Here is a 22,574-nt window from a genome sequence, read left to right on the forward strand (position 1 = left end):
CTGACCTCAGACACTTAATACAAAACTAGCCGTGTGACCTTGGGCAAGTCATTTAACCCCAACTGCCCTCCAAAAATCAAAAACAAACAAAAAAAAGGGCAACCCTGCTCATTCCTCTTTGCATTTTTTTTAAATCTGGAATTTTCTGGGTCCTGGTAAATCTATGACTGTGACATTTCAGTCTATGCTATCCTACGGTCCTGTCCCCATGATTTTTAGATTACCTTACTATGCAACAGTTTAGTGTAGTAAATAGAGAGCTGGCCCACCTCTGACACATACTGGCTGCTCCCAGGCAAGGATGCTTCACCTCTCAACGTTCTAGATCAGTGAGTGGTGTCAAACTCAGATGGAAACAGAGGCCACCAAATCATACACAAGGGTTCTTGCTAGTAGCAAATTAACTTAGAAAACCACATATTAGTATTATCTATGCTCAATTGCATTCTTGCTTTAAAAATATTTCCCAATTGCATTATAATCTGGTTCTACCTTACTTGGAAGCATAGGGTGACAATGTGGTCTGTTTGATACCTCTGCTCAACCAATTCCCTTAGACTAGAAAATTGCTGAGAAGGTGGCAAATTGCATCTATGGGGAGAATTTCCTCACCAGAGAGTTCCCCACAACAATAAAATCACAGGTCTGATCTCTACCCTTGTCTTACTATGTAACTTAACTTATATTTGTTCTTTACATGTTTTTGGCTTCCTTGGCATATAAAAATATTCCACCAGGCCCCTAGTCAAAACTAGAGCAAAATCTTTAATTCCTCACCTATCCTCACCACATTTCATTAATTTGAAATGATCATAGCTCATATGAGCACAGCATTTTGAAAACTAGGAAGGAATGTGGAGATCATCTAGTCTAGTTCTCCATTAAGCCAAGAAAATGGAAGACCAGAGAAATTCAATAACCAGCCCAAAGTCACAGAGCAGGTTAGTGCTTGAGCTAAGACTAGAATTCAGGTTCTGGGTTCCATCCAAGGCCCTTTCTGCTATTCCAGCATGCATTTTTTAATTTCCTTTTAATACTTAAGAAAACACATGAAAATGGTAGGTCTTATTAAATTTTAGGTTTCTTATCTGAGGTGAAGTAGTTATTTAAAATATACATACATGCATGGATATATACACATACATCTACATATGTATATATATAAATACTTATCGGAGTGTTTATATATAAAAATATTTTAAAGTATATACATGCATGTATATATACACATGCATCCACACACATGTATATATATATATGTGTACATATGGGTATTTATAAGCATGTATTTATGTAAGACTGCTTCAAATGTATACATATATGTGTACAATCAATATACATATCTACACACATAGGTGTATACACATACATGCATGGATACATATAACTGGGAAAAGTTATGTGTGTGAGATATTTATGTGTATTATACATTTTATATATATTATATATTTTTTTTCACTTTTTCCAGCCTCATAACCAAATTTCTCAGTACACACTACACTGCCTTTCAAGACCTCCCACAAAACTCCAGGTACTTTGTTCTTTGGGGAAAATGTCCTCCCTTTGGATCATTTTCATTCTTTTCCCATAAATGAAACTTGGCAACATTTCAAGAACATCAAGTATTCAGAGTAAACTGAACCTCAAATTATCTTTTTTTGTTCCCTTAACTACTTTGCCCCTCTTTCATGCCTATTATCAATGAGCTGAGAATGTACTACGACTGGGCAAGAAATGTTCACAAAAGCGACAAAATACCAATTACATATGGTAATTAAATGAGCATTCTGTTAAATCAACTGAGGGTATTCATTTGTGTCTACAGAATGCAAAACCAGCACTTCTAAAAGAAGAATAAACCAGGTAAAATTCAACCCTAGTTAAGTTAGAAAAAACTCTAATCAAGCATATTCATTTCCAGTTCATTTACCAGTTCACTAGATCCCTCTGTGTCCTGGTAGTTTTCTCTCCATTTCTAATTGTCCAATTTATTGTCCCATGATGTGTTCAGGAAATGTGAAAGACTCATTTTCAGTTAAGACAAGGAGATTATTGATGGCAAGGTGAGATAGTTTCTTACTTCACAAGAGGGAGTTGGATTGATAATGCGGTCAATGGAGACTTCGAAGATATAGGTTTGATTCAAATCCTGCCTCAGATACCTTAGTTTCATAACCTCGAAAGAGTTGTGTACTTTCTTTCAGTCTCAGTTTCCCCAACTGTAAAATGGGAGGAATAACAACTCCTACCTCTCACAGTTGTTGTGAAGATCAAATAGTATAATATGTAAAGGCGAGATAGAGGTACAAGTTATTCTTTTTTTTTTTTAAAGCAATCGGGGTTAAGTAACTTGCTCAAGGTTACACGGCCAGTTATTTCTGTGTGTGGTGCTACGTGTCTGAGCCCAGATTCAATCTCCAGGTCATCCCGACTCTGGATCCGGTGCTCTTACTCTCTGAGCCACCTGGCCCCCCCTACAAGTTATTCTTATAATTTCACAACCCTCATGTTGTAAGAGTAGGAGTAGATAGCATGGCCAAAACACGGCTACACTATTTTAGAACCGGTTTTGTGAACAGCCCTAAGTTGCATATCATGGATGAATGTATAACATTATTTTCAAAATTAACTTTGAGAATAAATCACCTCAAATAAAAATAAGCTGGTATACACTTCCAATGCTAGAACTCCTTTCTCATTAGTTAAATTAGAAAAGATTAAGAAAACAAATTCAAAGAGTAGTGTAAATGACACAGAAACAGACAAAACTGAATTAAAAGCCTTTTAAAGGACTATCACCATAAAGTTCCACTGTTTCTTATACCAACACTACCTTATGGGTCTGAGTACGGTGGGCATAAGAAAAACTGGCATGCAAAAGTCTTTCTTTCAAACCGTGCAATCACACCCCAAAATAAATGACAGGGATCAGACTAGATTCTTAGAGCCCATGTAAGTGACATGATAAGATTAAGGGTCATCTATATGGTAAGTAGTTCAAATTCCTGCTCTACCATTTGCTAGCTGTGTGACTTTGGGTAAACTCTTTACCCTTTCTGGACCATAGATCCTTCCTTTGAAAAATGAGACAGTTGGATTAACAACATGGTCAATCTAGAAAGCATAGGTCAGAGACTGAGCCAAGTGACATGAATTTGAGTCCCCATTATACTACTTTCTAATTATCTGACCTTAGGAAGTCATTTCAGTTCTGTGCCCCAGTTTCTTCATCTGAAAGATGAGGAGGGGATTAGACTACATGACAGTTAAGGTCTCTTTCCAAATTCAAATCTATAAATCTTTGATTTCTAAAGTCCTTTTCCACTCTAAATGCTAGAATTATGTAGATGGGGAAGGTCAGAAAGGAGAAAAATTAAAATTGGGTGGTAACAGAACTGTTTTAATTTATAATCACGGTTTAAGGCAGGGGTTTTTTTTTCCAGTTACTTTAATAATAAAGTAGTTTATAGACATATGAAACAAATACTGCTTCTAATATGAGTATCATCCAGTAGGAATAAGATTAAATAAAATGCTGTTTGTTGTTTAGTCATTTTTCAGTCATGTATAACACTTTGTGACCCCTTTGGGGGTTTTCTTGCAAAGATACTAGACTTCTATCATTCATATTTTGAAGGAAAAAATAAGATATAATATGGTTGACTTAGGTTTTCAAATGTGTTTACACTCTCCTGGTAATGGTAAAATCCTGATGAAAAACAAATCTTTAACAAGAAATAGAAAAATTGCTTATCCCCGGTGATACCTACTCATAGGATAGCAGCATTCTCTATCTAGCTCTGGAAAGAATAAACAAAGATTTGCGAAAGCACAGGGGGAGGGAGAGGATTTTAGGGCTCTACCTGGGAAACTACTGTTTTACAAAGAGATGAAGTCAAAAAGTAAAACAGTTTTGTTGGAGATACCGGTCTATCTATACCAAAATATGGGGTAATTCTCTGACTTTGCAATAAGTCAAATCAAGGTCTAAAATGATGTAAGGCCTTGCTGTACAGCAGAGCTTAATGTATCCCATATTTTCTAGTTTGTTTCCTTTTCTCAGTTCCCTGCTATAAACTGACCATTTACTAATGGGAGGCTTCTAGCTTGCATATCTGGAAGTATTTTCCTAATAAACTGCTGAACTTACTGATGTACTGGTCACAACGGTTCATGAACACAGAATGTAATGATGCAAAAGAAGTCGGAGGATCCAAAGCATGCACATTAGACTTGAGTGTGATTAATGTTCCAAGACTAACATAATTTCAAATCTCTATAAATTTACATTTTGGGGGTTTCAGAAACAGAATATTAATAACATTTTTCAGAGGTTGCTATAGACAGATTTTCTGCTATATTTTCCACACATTTTTTAAACTCAGTCATTAGCTTCTTTCAGGACATTTGGATTGATTAGAATTATTCATTCAATTAGTATTTTCTGAATGATCATTATGCCTTTTTAAATTACAATAATCATTTGGAGAATATAGTATAGAGCAAAAAGAATAAAACACCTCCAGAGTCAAGATTCTGTCACTTACGTGTTGTGTGACCTTAAACTAGACAGTTGCTTAATTTCTCTGGATCTCAGTTTTCTCATCTATAAAATGGCAGTGCACAAAGTTGTAAGGACCAAATGAGATAATGCATGTGCAAGTTCTTTGTAACTGTGTATTGTCTACATTGCTGTGATCTATTAATAATCATAATTCAAAAACTTAAAAGATTTGAGAATGGGAGATGTTTGGTTTGGGCCATGTTGGTTTGAGGCACTTTTGGACAAACAGGAGAAGACAAGAGAATAACACTCATGCAAGAGACTAAAACTAGATCTATGCATTGGAGAATCACCAATGTAGAAGGTATGAGTTAAAGATGTAATGAACAGCTTTCTCTCTCCCTTTGGCCTCTTCTGGTTGGTGGAGTGCCTGTTAGCACAGGCCGTGGTGTAAAGATGGCTAAGTCTAAGAACCATACCACTCACACCCAATCACGAAAATGGCACAGAAATGGCATCAAAAAACCTAGGTCACAGAGATACGAGTCTCTGAAAAGAGACTTGCTGACCCCAAGTTTCTGAGAGACATGTGCTTTGCCAAGAAACACAATAAGAAGGGGCTGAAGAAGTTGCAGGCCAACAATGCCAAAGCCATCAAGGCCCGAGCAGAGGCCATCAAGGCCCTGAGCACCAAGGCCTCCAAAGCCAAGCTCCTCAGGCACAAGATCCCCAAGGCCAGTGCCCGGCGTGCTGGCCACAAGATAGCTACCAAGCGTCCAGGTCCTAGGATCAGCATCAAATGTCCAGGCTCCAGGATCACAAAGCCTGACTCTAAGGTTGCCAGAACCACTGACCCCAAGTCTACCAAGCCCACTGACCCCAAGTCTACCAAGCCCACTGACCCCAAGGCTACGAAATCTGGCCCCAAGGCCACTAAATCTGATGCTAAGGCCACCAAATCTGATGCTAAGGCCACCAAGTCTGACCCCAAGGTCGCCAAGTCTGATTCCAAGGCTGCCAAGTCCGATCCCAAGGCAGCCAAGTCTGATTCTAAGCCTGCCAAGCCTGCCAAGTCCAAACCCAAAGATGCTGGGGCTAAAACTGCTGGTCCCAAGCCTTCAAAATAGATGCTTCAGAACAGAAGGACTTGTTTAAAGCTAAAACTCCCTTTTTTCCCAGCCAGGGTATGACTATTCACTATTTTGTACAAATAAAGAAAATGGTGAGTCATAAAAAAAAAAAGATGTAATGAACATGTCTCTCAATAGTTGACCTGGATCTGTGATTTCCTTGGCATGAAGAATTCTCATTGTGGAAACTTAGTCCATTGATGCAGATGGGAACCTGACCTATAATTTATAGTCTCAGAGCCCTGCCTAAAGAACTAAGGTGGTAAGTGATTAAGCCATTGCCACAAAGCTAGCATGTATCAGAGATAGGACATGAATGCAGGTTTCCCTGAAATGCCACAGTGACTCTCCATGTCTGTATATGTCTAGACAAAATACTTGTTTTTGTTGTTTGGTCACGTCTGACTCTTCATGATCCCCTTTGGGGTTTTCTTGGCAAAGATACTGGATTGGTTTGCCATTTCCTTCTCTAGCTCATTTTATAGATGAGAAACTGAGTTTTAAACAGGCTTAAGTGAATTGCAAGGGTCACAAAGCTAGTAAGCATCTAAAGTTAGATTTGAACTCAGGAAGATGGTTCTTCCTGACTTCAGGCCAGGTGGTCTAGCCACTATGCCACCTAACTGCCTCATATAAAATATGAAAGCCATATAATGGAGGAAGGGATATGATGAAAGCAGAGGTAGACTTGGGTTTTATTTCTAGCTCCTATACTAAATATGAAACTGGGCAAACCACTTAATAGCTCTGTTCCTCAGTTTCCTCATCAAAAAGACTAGAAACCATAGGATTCTATGATTTAGAGGTGGAAGATAAATTTCAGATCATTTGCTCTAACCCCCCTACTTTCACAGATAAAAAAAAAAAAGAAAACAGAACAAGAGACATGAAATCACTAAAAATATCCACCCTATATATACATCTCACAAGGTAATTTGTGAGGATAAAATGAGCTAACACAGGAAAGAATTTTGGAAAACATAAAAGTGCCATTCAAATGTAAAATGGTATTACTTCTTTTATTTTATTAGTTGTATTAGGTTTCCCAGGTGTGCTTATCATAAGAGAAAGCATGTTCACGTGTCATCGTAAGAATCTAAAAACTCAGAAATAGTTTACCTAACTAGTAGTGGAAAGGAAAAATTTCACTAAATGAGATTTCAGTGTTTTAATTTTGAAGAGCATAACAATTGGAACATTTTACATATTGAACTGTTTACTATATAGCTTGAAAATGAGACCATTGGTAGCTAGCTATGGAACTTTAAAGCTTGCAAAGTACTTTTATATATTTTATCTCTTCTAAGGCACACAACAACTCCATGAGGTAAATACTACTATTGTCTCCATTTTGCAAATGAAGAAGCTAGACTTGAGATAGGATCAGTGACTTGTCCAGGCTCACATAGCTACTAAGTATCTAAGGGAGAATATGAACTCAGGATTTTCTGACTTCAAGCCCAGCACTCATTGTACTGTATCAACAAGTTATCATTGAGATGCTTTCAGAGGGGAAAAAAAAATAACTTTAGAATGTAATTAAATGCATTTTTATTAAGATAAAGTCATAAATTGGGACAATTTTCTAGTTATCTTAAAAGACCCTCACATATTAATTTCACTTATCTGGCTACTTCAGGCAAAAACAGTCTTGAGATCTGAGTTGCCTGAGTAGTGATTTTAATTCTATAGATCTAATGATGACTAGACCGTTACCAGATAGTGTGGACTTATGACTCAGGATTTCCTCTTCATTTCAAATGCTGATCAAGGTTTTAACGCATGATATTTGTCTCAGACATTGTTCTATGCTGTCTCTTCTAAGTCAATGCTTGGTTATTCTATCCTGTATTCAAGAAGTTTTGCTGTAATGTTATCATATAAATGAATTGTTCAGTTACCTCCAGTGACTACTGATTATGGGAGGATCCTCCTTTCTCCTTAAATTCTTAAAAAACGATTACTAACATCCCTCAAAACAGATTTCATTTTAATTTCTTCAAAGCCTGTTTTGAAAGACATCACTATGCTCTTATATTCTGCTTTAATATCAATTGCATCAGCATAACCTAGCTATAAAATACCTTGACAGAAACCGTTAACAAGGATTTTTAAAACAAGACCTATTCACATGACAGAATGTAAAATGTTCAATGTGAGTAAGAAGCATAAATACCAACACCTCAGTTAATCAGTACAGAGTGCAGCAGCCTACTGTATCCCTACACATGTACAAAGACTGTACAGCCAGGGAGGGTGTGTATAGGCTGGGCATGGAGTACTGGCAATACTACTACATTCTCTTTGGACACCTTCCAAAGCTAAACATAAATCATTTTGGATTATGCATTTTTTAATATTCTCCTCTTTGTGTAGTTATGATAGCTGAGGTGATTGTATGTATTGTGCTATATTTTGCTCTTGTAGTTACATATCCTTCTCTATAATTTAACATCATTCATCAATATCCCATACCACTCCAAACAATGAGAGAATTGGATCCAATTTACCTTAATTCCACAGTTTTAGCTACAACAAAAGCAGCATTATCAATACTCCTAGGGAAAAAAGAAACTTAAAAAAAAAAAGAAAACAAATGAATAAAAAACAACCCAAAATGTCCTAGTTGTCTAGGTTTGTGAGTTTGTGACCTTTGACCTAATTTTGATAGAAAAAAAATGATGCTCTGCATAAAAAATAATATGGAAAGTTCAAAATTTAGACTTATCAGGCAAGCCTAAGACTAGCGTGACAGGGCTTTTGCTAGACAAAGAAGAGTCAAGGGTAAATCATAAGATAACAAACTTAGAGCTAAGGGGGAACTTAGGGGCAGAAGAATCTGATTTCTTAATTTTACAGATAAAAAAATTAAGACTGAGAATGATTAAATGATCTGCCCAGAGTCACACAGTTAGTGTCCGAGGCAGGACTTAAAACCCCCATTTCTTGTATTCCATATTCTCTGCATATACTTACTATTTTTCTTGTTGTTTAGTCATTTTCAACAATTCATGATGCATTTTGGGGTTTTCTTGGCAAAGATACTGGAGTCTTCTCCAGCTCAATTTACAGTTGAGGAAATTGTGGTAAACAGGGTTGTGACTTGTTCAGGGTCACACAGTTAATAAGTATTTGAGGCCAGATATGAACTCAAGAAGATGAGTCTTCCAGACTCCAAGCCCAGCACTCTGTCCACTGAGTCCCCTAGATGTCCCAGTCCTTTCTATACACAACAACTTTATCCAGGGGACATCAACATCAAATAAATATCATGGTCAACCTTTAAGAGGAAAATAAGTCTCAAAATGGCAGACTAGGATTTGTGAGAGAGTTTACTGTGGGAAGATCCCATCCCTTTGCCTTGGTAATAATGTTTTATAGTCTGACTGTATCTAAATATGTGGTCAGGTTGCTTTCAGCTGCAGCTGGTGGGGCCCCTAACCATTCACCACAAAGAGGAATGAAAGGACAGCAGAGAACACTTCCCAAATTAAGTTTAAGAGGTTAATACACTGCAGCTGTGCAGCCCCTCCATAGGGGCCCATATACACACTGGAAAAGCTTAAATATTTCTGTCAGCTCATGGAGTGGAGAATCTTGTCATTGTATTGAGCTTCTAGGGGCCCTTCCCATTCAAATGAAAGATTGGAGGATCATAGATTAAAGCTAGGGGGACATCAGGTCATTGAGTCATTTTATAGCTGAGGAAAATTGAAGGCAAAGAGGTTAAATAACTCTTCTAAATCACACCAATAGCCAAGTGGCAGAGCTGGGACACCAAGAACTCTTGAAGCTGTTCAGATATTTGTGTAGTTAAATTGTGATGAACTCCAACCATTGTGAAAGAGCATGCATAAAAAGACCTCGTCAAAAGGCAATAGGGTTATAGTGGGAAGAACCCTGGATAAGTAATCAAAGACATTGGTCTGAATCACCCTTCCTTTACTTGATACCTATGGGATCATTCAAAAGGCAATTTATCTCCCTGGGCATCAGCTACCTCATTGGAAAAATGAAGTGGTTGGATTAGATGACCTCAAAGGTTTGTTCCAACCCTTATGCCTATTCTCCTTTGGTTTGGCCACAGTGAAAGACCTCCACAGTAAATGAGTTGGATCTTTTCAGTCTTCCAATGGATGGGGATGATATCACTCACCAGCCAAATAAGAAAACACTTCAGTGTTTCTGGATGCGCAGGAAAATAGTTCTGGACAAACTGTCCAGCTCAGATCTTATGTTAGCTTCCTTACACTTTACATTATTGGACTCAGAAAAGTGAAGGCTGATGGTATAGGTTGTGAATGGAGTACATTTTGCATCCAAGGTAAATAGTCATGTCTAAAAACACATGATGTGATACAACAGTGTGCCAGGTACTGTGCTCAGAAACCAGGATACAAGTACAAAGTCCAGTAAGTGCCCTCATAGGGAGCTCCCTATAACAATGAAATCACAGGCCCAGGACAGAACTAATAATAACCAACATGTAGAGTTCTTCATCATTAGTAAAGGCTCATTTGATCTACACAACAGTCCTATGATATAGTACAACTTTGATTATTCTCATTTAATGAGAAATAAACTGAAGCTCAGAGAGGTTACAGGTCTTGGGGATATGATCTGTGTCTTAAAGTATTTGGAGAAATGTCAAGTAGAGGAACACTTAGACTTTTCTGCTTTAGCCCGGGGGGCAGAAATAGGAACAGTGGATAAAAGGTGCCAAAAGGCAAATTGAGACTCGAAGGAAAGTAAAGTCCTGTAATAACAAGAGATATGGGCTGTAATGAATTGTCTCTCAGAGCAGGGAGTAAATTCCCTCTCATCAAAGGTCTTAGAGCAAAACCTAGATGCTTCCTTCACAGGTAGGCTATAGAAGGAATTTTTTCTCAGACATAGGTTGGACTAGCTAGCCAGGCATATTGCTAACAGCCTTATGATTTTGTGACCTTCTGTCTCAAAGTTAGAGGTATTAGGTCTGGGATGCATGAATTTGTTTCTCTATAACTGTATTTCAATAGGGTTAATTTCCTTTGTAATCCTATGCATCTCATTCCATGAATTTAAAGAAACGATCTGAGAAGGAGCCCATGGGTGTACCCAGATTCACAGCCCCAAATGAAAAGAAAGATCATATACTTAATGTCCATAAAAGTGGCAAACGTGGTTTCCATAACTAAGCATTTCATCCTTTACCTAGTGTTGATTGGGTGAGAGGAAACACATTACAGCTGCATACAGCAAAGGCAAACCAAACACCACGGGCCTATCATTAGTGTTCCTTGTAAATGCAAACAAAAATTATGCGACAAAATTAATCACTGAGAGCCCGTTGCAACTACAGTTTTTCTTAATAATGTGGTTGTGTGATATATTAAATGCTTGATTTTTTTTAAAGAGAAAGAGAGAGATTTAGTAGCTTTGTGATAGGGCAGGTCACTCAATTGTACAAAGGTCCAGCTCATTTGGGAATATCATACATCATTCCTAAATCTACTGCAACAGATCAAATCAGGTTGAGAAGAATTGATTAGGTGCTTACTATGTGCCAAGCACTGTGGTGAGCACTGGAAATGAAATTATAGCCAAAAAGAAAGACAATCCCTGACCTCAAGAAGCTTACATTCTAATGGATGAAGATAATACATAAAAAGGAGTTGAAAAGGTAGTGGGGAGGAAGGGGACTTGGGGGTGAAGTCTAGAGAGTCAGGAGGAGAAACAAGGGAGGAGTGAGAAGTGAAAAAAGAAGTGGTCTGGGTCATACTTCAAGATGAAAGTTCTGGAAAGAACTCAGAAACTCACCAATGGGAGGAAGGGGTCACAGGAAAGAAAGGATCTCCTTCAGAAAGAAGGCAGAAATCATGATCAGTAATAATGATGCACATTGCTTTAGCGCTCTTTCTATATCTCTTTCTAAGCCATAACCATAGGTGGAGGAGCAGTGGAGAGAACTTTGGGTCAGCAGTCAGAAAGACAAGTTCAAATTTGACCTCAGACTAACTGTGTGACACTTCTCCTTTCTGCCTCAGTTTCTTTCATTGTAAAATGGGGATGATAACAACAACAATAACAAAGACCTACCTCCTAGGATCTGGTGGAGAATCAAACAAGATAATGTTTATAAATTTAGTATTTATAAAGCACTAAGAACAGTGCCTGACACATAGTAGGTAATTAATAAATGCTTGTTCCCTGCCTTATCTTTCCCTGATCCCTTATGCCTAATGACTCAATATGGAGTCCCACATAAGTGTCCCCTATCACTTAACTTCTCAACACTTCAAATTGCCTTTAGTTTCCCCTATCCTTATTCAGTCACCGAGCCCCAACCGACCAGTTATAGCTGTCATTTCTCAGCACAAATGCTCAGAGCTCTATGTTAATTAGCCAAAAAGTAAGCTGATCAAACCATTCTAATGATATTCCTTTTAACCATCTCAGAAATATCTGTACTTTTAAATGCAGAACTTATTTGAAGATATGAGTCTCTAATTCATAGAATTTCTAGAAGCCCTAAAGTTGAAGTGGAATATTCAAGTAATGTTGGGTAAATATGTTTTGAAAAATTAGATCTCTCCATTGAGGGGAAGAGGGGGCATCAAAATGCTCCCCAAGATGTTTTTTTTTTTCCCACAGCTTCTTGTCTTTCTCTAGATCAACTCAAATATTTTTTTAACAGCTTTAAACATTTTTAGATACTTGGGCTGTGGGTGGAGTGAGGACAAGGGTGGTTTGCAGAAGATGGCAGATAACTCAGGGACTCCCTATATTTGCTCTTGGTAACAAGGATGATAGGGCAAGAGAGTAAAATATCAACAGTGTATCAGCAGAAATCCATGAAAAGAGGGGGAGAAATTCAATGTGCCCAACTAATGGTGACCTTGGACAAGACATTTAATGTTTCCAGCTCTGATTTCCTCACTTGTAAAATGAGGTGTTTGACTCAGGTAATCTCTAAGGGGAAGGGGCACGAGGGAAAACTGTCAAACCAAGAAATTTCACTATAATAGAAAGAGCACCAACTGTTAAGGAGATCCAGGATTCCAGTCCCAGTAGAATGTCAGCTTGGAAATAGGTAGTTCCACTTTTGTCTTTATATCCCCAGTACCTGCTACAAAGTAGAGTTTAATAAATGGTTCTTTTGAACTGAATTCTAGTACTTATAACCCAGGTTCTACCACGAGGTAATACTCAACAAGGCATAACCAAGTTCATTCATAAGAGACCCAATAAAAAGCATGGTACACCTGAATTCAGGAAAAGATTTGGGTTCAAATTCTACCTTAGATATTAACTAGCTCAGGTTTCCTAGCTCCAAAATCATAGGGTTCACTTACGGAGCCTCGGTTTTCTCATATACATCAGGAAAAATTACACCCCATAGTTTCAACCTCAGAGAGCTGTTATGAGGCTCAAGGAGAAGAATGTAATAATTCCCAGAGAAGCACAAATCCTTTTCTTTAACATGCCCTGTAGTTCTTAGATGAAGAACTTGGTTTCCTGTAAAGTAAGATCCCTAGATTTCAGAATCCCGGAAGGAATTAGAGAGTATTTTTCCAGATTTACATGGTAATCTCCATGGCTCAATTCCCACTTTATCAAAAGTGATTTCCAAAACAGGGGTCAGGAGGAAGCCTTTCACTTAGGAGAAATTTTTATTGGTTCTTCTCCCCCAGGAACTTTCTACAGAGTAAAGGGCACATCAGGCCACATTGTATTTTTCTGGGTCCTTATTTTGCTCTAGAGAGGTTCATGGTTCAACTGATGCCTAAAATACAAGGACTAATTTCATTGCTATTAAATAAGTGCAAGGAAATCAAGTCTGTCAGATTTTCTTCAACAGGGAATATGCCCTCACTCACTCATCTCATCCAATCTGTCATCAGATTTTATCATTTCTACTCTCACATCACTCATGTGCTTCTGCCCCCTTCTCTCCTCTCTCAGTCATCAATCTAAGTTTAGGTGCTTATTAGCTTTTGCCTAGACCATAGCTACAGCCTTCTAATTCATTTCCCTACCTCATCTAGAGCTCTCTCCACTCCAATTCATCCTATAATTGGCTGCCAAAGTAGTTTTCCTAAAGTACAGGCTGGACCATGTTTGCCCCACCCACCCACTCCCTGCTCAATAAATTCCAATGATTCCCTATTACTTCTTGGATCAAATGCAAAGTCCTTTTTACATGAATTGATTTTTAAAACTTAACCACTTAAGTCCTCTTAATATTTGCTCTCCTTCTCCACACATTCTACTGACTAGTCATAGAGGCCCACAAGGTATTCCTTATAAAGGACGTTTCATTATTTCCCATCTTGAGGTAGTTTGGTGGCACAGGACACTAGGCCTGGAGCTAGGAAGACCTACAAATCCTTCCTCAGACACTTACATGATGTGTAACCCCGGGCAAGTCATTTAAATGCTCTCTGCCTCAGTTTCCTAAAATATAAAATGTCAAGCAGGGGAAAAAACAACTCAAAACGCTCCACTAACAGCGATCTTGAACAAAGTACTTAATACTTCTAGCTTTGATTTCCTGACTTAAAATAAAAATAAAATTTTTGACATGAATAATTTGGAAAGAGTGCTGGGTCTGGAGTTAGAAAGACTCATCTTTATGTGTTCAAATCTGACCTCAGATACTTACTAGCTCTGTGAACCTGGGCAAGTCACTTAACCCCGTTTACCTCAGTTTCCTCATCTACAAAAGGAGCTGGAGAAAGAAATGGCAAACCACTCCAGTATGTCTGCCAAGAAAACCCCAAATAAGGTCTCACAGAGTTGGACACAAGTTAACACCAACACAGTCTCTAAGGGGTGGGGATGGAGTAGATTAGGAAGGCAAGTAATTTAGCATTGTTGTAATAGAAAGAGCACTGGACTGACCTACCTGTCAGGAGACCCAAGATCCTAGTCCCAGTAGAACTTAAGCTTGAAAATAGCCACGGGTTCATTTTTGTTTGTTTTGTTTTGTCTTTGCACTGGAAGTGCAACTGACCTACAAAGGGTCGATGAATAGATATCAGTAAATCCATGAGCTCATGTGGGGAAAAATGCTTCCTTATTTTCAGTAACCTCTAACTGAAATTTAGGGTTGTTGTAAGAATCAAATGAGATATTTCTAAAGGTCTCAGCACCGTATTTGGCACACACTAGGTACTCAGAGTGTTTGTTCTCTCCCCCCAATCCTGCTCTCCCATGCTTTTTCACTGGCCATCATTCCCCATGCCTGGAATGCTCTGCCTCCTCGGCAGTCACTTTCTGGGTCCCTGGCTTCCTTCAAGATGCAGTTCAAATCCCATCTTCTGCAGGAGACTTACCTGAGCCCCTTTTCCAAATGCAAGGGCATTTCCCTCTGAGATTACTCCATAAATGTCTTGGATGTGCCCAGTTATTTACATGTTGTCTTCCTCATTAGGTTGTGACCTCTTGGAGGACAAGGAGTGTTTTTGCCTCTCTGTAACTCCAATGCTTAGCAATGCCTTGTACACAGTAACCCTTAATAATTCTAGCTGACTGATCCTCGTACATTAAAAGAATGCCAGTAGCAGATTGGCACCAACTTTAAAAGCTTTCAGTAAATTATATTCCTAGCTAGTCTTAAACCTTGGTTTAAAAAAAAAATACCCTTGCATTACCAGACTCCATAACATTTCTTTTGTCTCACTATTGAAGTAATTATTCAATATAACAAAGTGAATTTGACTTTCACTTACTGACCCTATGTTTTAGTTTCCTTTTCTGAAAAATGAGATACTAAAAACTTCTGTTACCTACAGAGAAACTATGAAGTTCAAAGATAATGGAGATTTAAGTGTTTTAAAAATTATAAAATTTTAAAAATTATACATAAAATCATTACTATATTCTGAGTAATTATCTTTTTATTATGCTGTCTATAGTTATTATTTTTGTTGTTTTTGTTACTATAATTCTACTGAGACCTGATGAACAATTAGCAGTCCTCGGTCAACTGGTTTCCAAAATAACTGTTACTCCTTTCCACGGTTACATGTTCTGAAATGATTAAAAATACAGAACCAGCTGTATACCTACAATCCAGGACCAGTATCAGTGATTCTATTCCTATAGTCCTACCACATAAGCTAGATTATGAGTCTAACAACGGTCTGTTAAAGGGCCCCATGAATATCACTTCTACTGGAACCGGAAATGTGACCTGGGGCAAATGGAACTTCTCTCATCTGTAAAATGAGATAACAATGCAAGCCCTATCTACTTCATAGGCTTGCTGTGAAGAAAGCCCTTCCAAACACTCAGTTACCATGAACTAGTATTGTTCTTTTGCGGCTCTTTTGGAACACAAGCTGGAGCTGGGGAAAACAAAGGCAGATGCTTCCCTCTCATTAGGGCAGAAATATTGTATCTGTCTTTGCTGCTTTAATTCATGGTACAACATAAGCAAGTACCTACCACTTAAAAAAAGAGAAAATGGACAGTCACTTGAATCCAGATAACCCACATTCAGAGTTGCTTCATTGATTTAGAAACAATCTTGTTTTAAAATTAGCTCTGATGAAGGTGATAAGTCTTAACTTCTTTCTCTTCTCTCTCAGGAAAGAAATCATAGGATCTCAGATTTAGAGCTAGGAGGTCACCAAATTCAATCTCCTCATTTTACAGATGAGGAAACTGAGGCAGAGAGGTTAAGTGACTTACTTGTCAAGGATCACACAGCTACTGTCTGAAGCAGGATTTGAACCCAGATCTTCTTGACCCCCTAGTACAGTGCCTTATACCAGGGGTTCTTAAATTGGGATTAACTAACCTACAAAGGATCTATGAATAGATTTCAGTAGGTCCATGAGCTTATATGGGGGAAAATGCTTCCTTATTTTCACTACCCTCTCACTGAAATTTAGTATTTCCTTTGATTTAAAAAAAATACATTTTGTGGAGAAGTCCCTCAGCTTCCCCAAAGGGGAAACTGACACAAAAAAAGCATACAGTAGAAAAATGCTAACTTCTATGAGATAGAAAGCAGCAACAAAAAAAAAAAAATCCACATATACCTGCAATTTTCCATAGACATCCATGATATGGCAAAGTAATATAGCTCTTTTAGTCCTTACCATTAGAATGAAATTTGTCACATTAAATTGGACAAAGCATCCACCTGAAGAGAAGCCAAACCAATGCATTCTCCTTTCAGACTCTTAAAATTTTCTAAATAGTGCCATTAACCACTTAGGCCTCACTTTACTGCTAAGTGAGCAGTTAGGAGTCTAATGACCCACAGTTTCCATGTTTAGTCTTTCTCAGACAGTTTTAAAATTTCTCACTTGAATACCATACTCCACCAATGAAGACATTACTAAGAACTGGCTCATAAGGCTGGGTTTTAAGAACTGAGATATCAGTTAAAAGATTTTAGTTAATGATTAAGACTAGAGGGCTGGAAGTACTTTATCATGTTCATGTATAGATATAGTTAAATCCTCCCCAAAGGCAGAAAAGTTTCCAGATAGGATTTTTGAAAGACAAATGGGCCATTCAGTAGTAACCCTAGATCAGTAAAATATACTTAATTTACTATTTCTAAAACCCGTACAGAAAAAAAAGTCGGAATTCATACCTATACATCTATATAGTCAAGGGCCTTGAAGGGTGTGAGGATTTTAATCTTATACACTCTATTTAAGCCAAAAGAAGCTTCAATAGTCCTCACTAAAGGGCCATTTCCTTCCTACACAACAGTTAATTCCCAGAAGAATATTTCTAATCTCCAGCAAAATCACATGTATTCTAAAAGCCCCATAAAAGATATCAGAACCGAGCAGGCAAAATGCCACAAATGGTAAAAACCCAGGCTGCTGCTATGCTAGAAAAAAGCTCTCTGAGGGATTAGCTGCCTATGAAAACCAAGGCTCTACTCCCCACCCACCTCCACGAAACAAATCTGGGCCCCTTTCCTAGTGGATATTAGATCTTATTAGATGTTCCAGCATAGAACAAGGGGCCAGTGAAACAGGTGGGTGTGTCCCTAGAGAAAAATATAATGAAATCACTGCTGCGTGGGAATTATTTCTCCCTCTGGTCATTTCTCCTTCACAAATTTAGACCTTGCCAGTTGGATTTTGCACAGGTTCCCAGGGATCATATTTTCTAACCCTAACATTCCAATCTATAGGTTCATGACAGCTGAGTATAGTGGAGAACAAAGCTAAGCTGGGAGTCAGGAAAGCCTAAATTTAAATCTGCCATCAGTCTCTTACTAGCAATGTGACCCTGAGCACGTCACTTAACTTACGATGTCTCAGTTTCCTCAACTGTAAACTGGGGATGATGGTAAAAATAGCAGCTACTTCCTAGGGTTGTTATAAAGATCAAATGAAATAACATTTGTAAAGCACTTAGCACAGTGCCTGGTACATAACAGGTACTTAGTAAAATCTTATTCCTTTCCCTTAATACATGGAAGAGAAATAGGATAATCTAGTCCATTTTACACTTGGGAAAACTGATGCCCAAAGAGGTTGATTTTTTTTGTCAAAGTCATCCTAGGCCTCTTTCTACTAGATCACATAGAAAACTGCTCCCTCCCCCCCATATTTTAATGGTAGCTACAATAGGGCATAGGGCAGCAGAGTCTACTTTTGAGAGCTATCCAAGCTGCCTCTGACACTACCTGTGTCAGTTAAGGTAATACTAGCATTTATATAATGCCAGGCACTATGTAATCACTATATGTTCCAGTCACTCTGCTAATTGCTTTACAAATATTATCTCATTTGGTCCTGACAACCTTGGGAGTTGGGTGCTATTATTATCCTTGTTTTACAGATGGGAAACTGAGGCAAACAGAGGTTAAGTGACTTGTCCAAGGTCATTATTATTATTATTATTATTATTATTATTATATAGCCCAGCATCTTAACACTGTAAAAGTATCAGATCCTAGGCAGGGGTGGGGAACCTGCAGCCTCAAGGTCACATGTACCCTTCTAGGTCTTTGGGTGCAGCCTTTTGACTGAGTCCAAGTTTTACAGGAAAAATCCTTTTATTAAGGGGATTTGTTCTGTGAAATTTGGATTCAGTCAAAGGGCAGCACTTGAGGACCTAGAGGGCTACATGTGACCTTGAGGCCATAGGTTCTGTACCCCTAGGTTGTGAAACCTCTGACCCTCAGTGTTGGAAAGGCCCTCAGAAATCATTCGATCCAAGCCATACTTATGAACTCGAGTGTAGATGGAAGCATTTTTTTCACTATTTTTCTTTTTTTTTTATCACGGCTAATATGAAAATATGTTTTTCATGACTTAAAACAAATCCAACTCATGCCTGAGAATCTCTTCTATAAAGCCCCTGACTAGTGATCGTTTGGTCTTTGCTTTGATGTCTCTAGTGAATGGAAAACCAACATGACCAAAACAGTATCAGCTCTTTTCACCATTAAGATACTCACGCTGATCATGAGGATGTGCTTCCTTACGCTGACCCTGAATTCTCTTCTCTGTACCTTTCACTAGTGTTCCTCATTCTGCTTTCAGAGCTAAGTAGAACAAAGCTTCTCTCTCTTCCACAGGATAACTCTTCATATCCTTGAAGACCCTTATCATTTGACACCCTCTCCCACTTGCCCAAGTCTTTGTTTCTCCAATTTCAACAACCAATCTTCACACATCATGATCTTGGGGCCCTTCACCATTCTGGCTGACCTATTCTATATCTCCCCCCACCCTGAGTTTAACAATGTCCTTTCTTAAAGTATAACGCTAGAAGGTGAATAAATATAATCTGAACAGGGCAAAATATAAGAAGACTCTCACCTCCCACATTCTGGACTCTATATGCTCCTCAAGGTAAGCAGAACTGCATCAGCATTTTAGCTTGTCCTACTACCGCACTACTGACTCTTTGAAGACCTCTGGAGCCTTCTCCCTTCTTATAACCTGCTGTCTATATCATAATAAGGACCTTTATGTATTAGTTAAGAGATTTTCCTAAGGTGCCAGAGTTAATAAACAGTACAGCTTGGATGTGAACCCAGATTCTCAAACTCTAAAATCAGTGGTTTTTTGTTTGTTTGACTGCTTCCTGCTGCATCTAATATTGCTGACCATATCCAAAAGATCAAGGTCAGATGTATGTAAGCCTAACTTTCAGCACCTGTTTGCTTCAGTTTCCTCAATTGTAAAATGAGTTGGAGGGGTGGCCAGGTGGTGTAGTGAGTAAGAGCACCGGCCCTGGAGTCAGGAGCCCTGGGATCAGTTCCGGCCTCAGATACTTAACACCCACACAAAAAACTGGTCGTGTAACCATGAGCAAGTTACTTAACCCCAATTGCTTTAAAAAAAAATGAGTTGGAGAAGGAAATAACCCTGAAAACCCCAAACAGAGTTAGAAAGTATAAGACAGAACTGAAAAATGACTGAACAAAACTACTTTATGATGAGTGTGACCACTTTAGGCTAAATATCACTCTTTTTAAGAAAATAAACAGTCCAGTGTAGTATAGTGGACAGAGGGGCCAGTCTTTGAGTTAGGAAGACATGACATCAGGTCCTGTGGCATACTACTTGTATGGACAATTCACTTAACTTTGCAGTTAAATAGACGAGTTGTCTACGTTCATGTTCAAAATGAAATTTCAAACTGGCACCTCTCTGTACCAATGCAATCACCAGTCTGAACTATGTACCCTAACCCCCAACAAAGAGAGTGGCAGAGGTCTGCAGTGCAGGTGACAGGATTTCCTTAGGTCATAGCATAATAGTAAATTATATAAAGCTGCTGTCCTTCCTCTTACAAGAGAGGGAGTACAAAAGAAGTTTTTTCTTCCTTTCTCTAAGAAAGCGTGTCCATTCATGTATGGAAACAGGTAACAGTGAAAACACTTGCCCATTTCTGCCAGTCCCTCATCTTGGCTTCCTTAGAGTTCAAAGTAATGCTGAGGACAAAAGAAAAAAATAGTGGTGGAAATTACCCAGTGACTCACTCAGGGATCTGCTCTGATTTCAACTGCTTTTCTTTGTCTTCAACAGAAATTCTTCTACCCTACTCTATACCTCCACTCCATAAATCAAAGAAAGTAATCCTTATTTAAGATCCCCAGTCCAAATTTAAGCTCTCCAATATCTTGGCTCTCCTCCAGCTGAACATCCCTTCATTTTGGCCACATGCCTTGGCTGAAAATTCACACTTCCCAACATGCCTCTAAGAAGTAAACAGCACCCTACTGAGTTTGTTCAACTCAACATTCTGGAAGAGAACAGGGGTCTTAGCACAGGAAGGAGAGAGACAGACAGACAGATAGACAGAGACAGAGAGACAGAGGCAGGAAGAGAAAAAGAGAAAAAACTAGCTAAAAAGAGCAGTGTTCATCGGGTGGTTGATATTTTAAATGCCTGTATCAAACTTTTAAGTTGGATGTGGTGCTCATAAAATGACCTCGTGATTTGCAGTTGCTTTCTCCATATTACCTAGTTTGGAATAGTGGAAAGCTTTCTAGATTTGGAGAAGGCCTGGCTTTGACTCTGGGCTCTAACTCTGCCCAGGATTTCACAATTGGAAAGGATCGCAGTCATTTAGTCCAACTAATATCTGAACAAGAAGATTCTCTATATTATACCCAATCAATGGCCATTCAGCCTTTAAGTAAAGGGAAATCCCGACCTCCTGAGGTGGCTTCCTTTTTTGGCTATCCACTTTTGGATAATTTTATTGATCAGGAAGCAAGATCCCCACCTCCTCTACCATTTTGTCTGTTTACATGCTGTTTTCCCCCAGGAGCATATAAACTTCTTGAGGGCAGAGACTGCTTTCATATTTTCCATTGCTTAACACAGTATTTGGCAGGCAGTATGCACTTCAGATCACAGAAGCAAAGATTTATTGCTAGAAAAGACCCTAGGCATCATTTTCTCTAACCCCCTTATTTTGCAGATGAGGAAACTGAGGTCCAGAGAGGTTAAGTGACTCAGAGGGAAGGAAAAGGGAATAAACATTTATATATGGCATGATATATATGTATAGATGTATATCTAGATATAGATATTCTTGTAATCTCTTCATATATGTGATTACAAAAAATTTGAAGAACATGGAGCATATTACTTCTCACTTCTGGATAAGTGAAGAACTTATGAATAAACAAGAGATAGAGAGAAGAGTGAGGTATGAAATGGACAATTTTGTGCTAAGTACTTTTTATAAATACTATCTCATTTGATTCTTACAACAACCTTGAGAGATAAGTACATTATTATCAGTATGTTATAGAGGAGCAAACTGGGGCAAACAAAGGTTAGCTTTGCAAAAATTATCTCATTTGATCCTCATAATACTGGAAGGTAGATATTATTCCCATTTCAAAGCTGAGAAAACTGAGGTTAAGTGACTTGCTCAGGGTTTCTATAGCTAGGAAGTATTCAAGACTAAATTTGAACTCAGGTCTTCCTGTCTCCAGACCTAGCACTCTATTCACCCCCTATGAGCTGTCTCACATGGTCATATAGTTTATAAGGATTATTAGGATTTTAACCCAAAGCCTGCGATTCCAAATCTAGCTCTGTTTCCACTTCGCTGGTTGAATTAAATCAACCTGAAATGTATTGAAACCTAAAGTCAGCTCTTTAGGAAGACCTACAATCTTCCATTATCTCCAAAGCTCTTGGTTCTTCCTTCAGGGGCCAAGAAGTAATAATCAAATACCTCTTCTAGAAAGTATTCTAAAGTCAGGTATGGAGTTGAAAATTCTTTGAAGTTCTACAAAGAATGATCACTCTACCACTACCTGAAGTCAAATATATCTCCTCCCCTCTCTCCCCCAAATCAGGCTGTTCTTCTCCAAGTTAAACATGTCAAGTTCTTTCAAGAGATCATTATACGACACAATTTCAAATCCCATCATCACCTTGGCTGCCCCCTCTCACCTATTATAAATCTCCTTTCTAAAATATGACATCTGGAAGCAAATGCTA

General features: G+C 38.4%; 2 protein-coding genes across 7 annotated transcripts in view; one reads left to right on the plus strand and one right to left on the minus strand.

Annotated features, from left to right (window-relative positions):
• The window catches only part of CHST15 (carbohydrate sulfotransferase 15), a 135,404-nt gene that overhangs the window by 78,917 nt on the left and 33,913 nt on the right, over positions 1-22,574 (minus strand). The window lies entirely within an intron of this gene.
• Positions 5,092-5,631, plus strand: LOC138168370 (large ribosomal subunit protein eL29-like). Its single transcript, XM_069097408.1, has one exon. The coding sequence runs from the start codon at positions 5,092-5,094 to the stop codon at positions 5,629-5,631; it is 540 nt and encodes a 179-aa protein (XP_068953509.1).

This window comes from Petaurus breviceps, unplaced genomic scaffold (assembly GCF_028583685.1).
Source record: "Petaurus breviceps papuanus isolate PSGF00001 unplaced genomic scaffold, PetGlider_PUasm1.0 37, whole genome shotgun sequence".
Classification (NCBI taxonomy): Eukaryota; Metazoa; Chordata; class Mammalia; order Diprotodontia; family Petauridae; genus Petaurus; species Petaurus breviceps.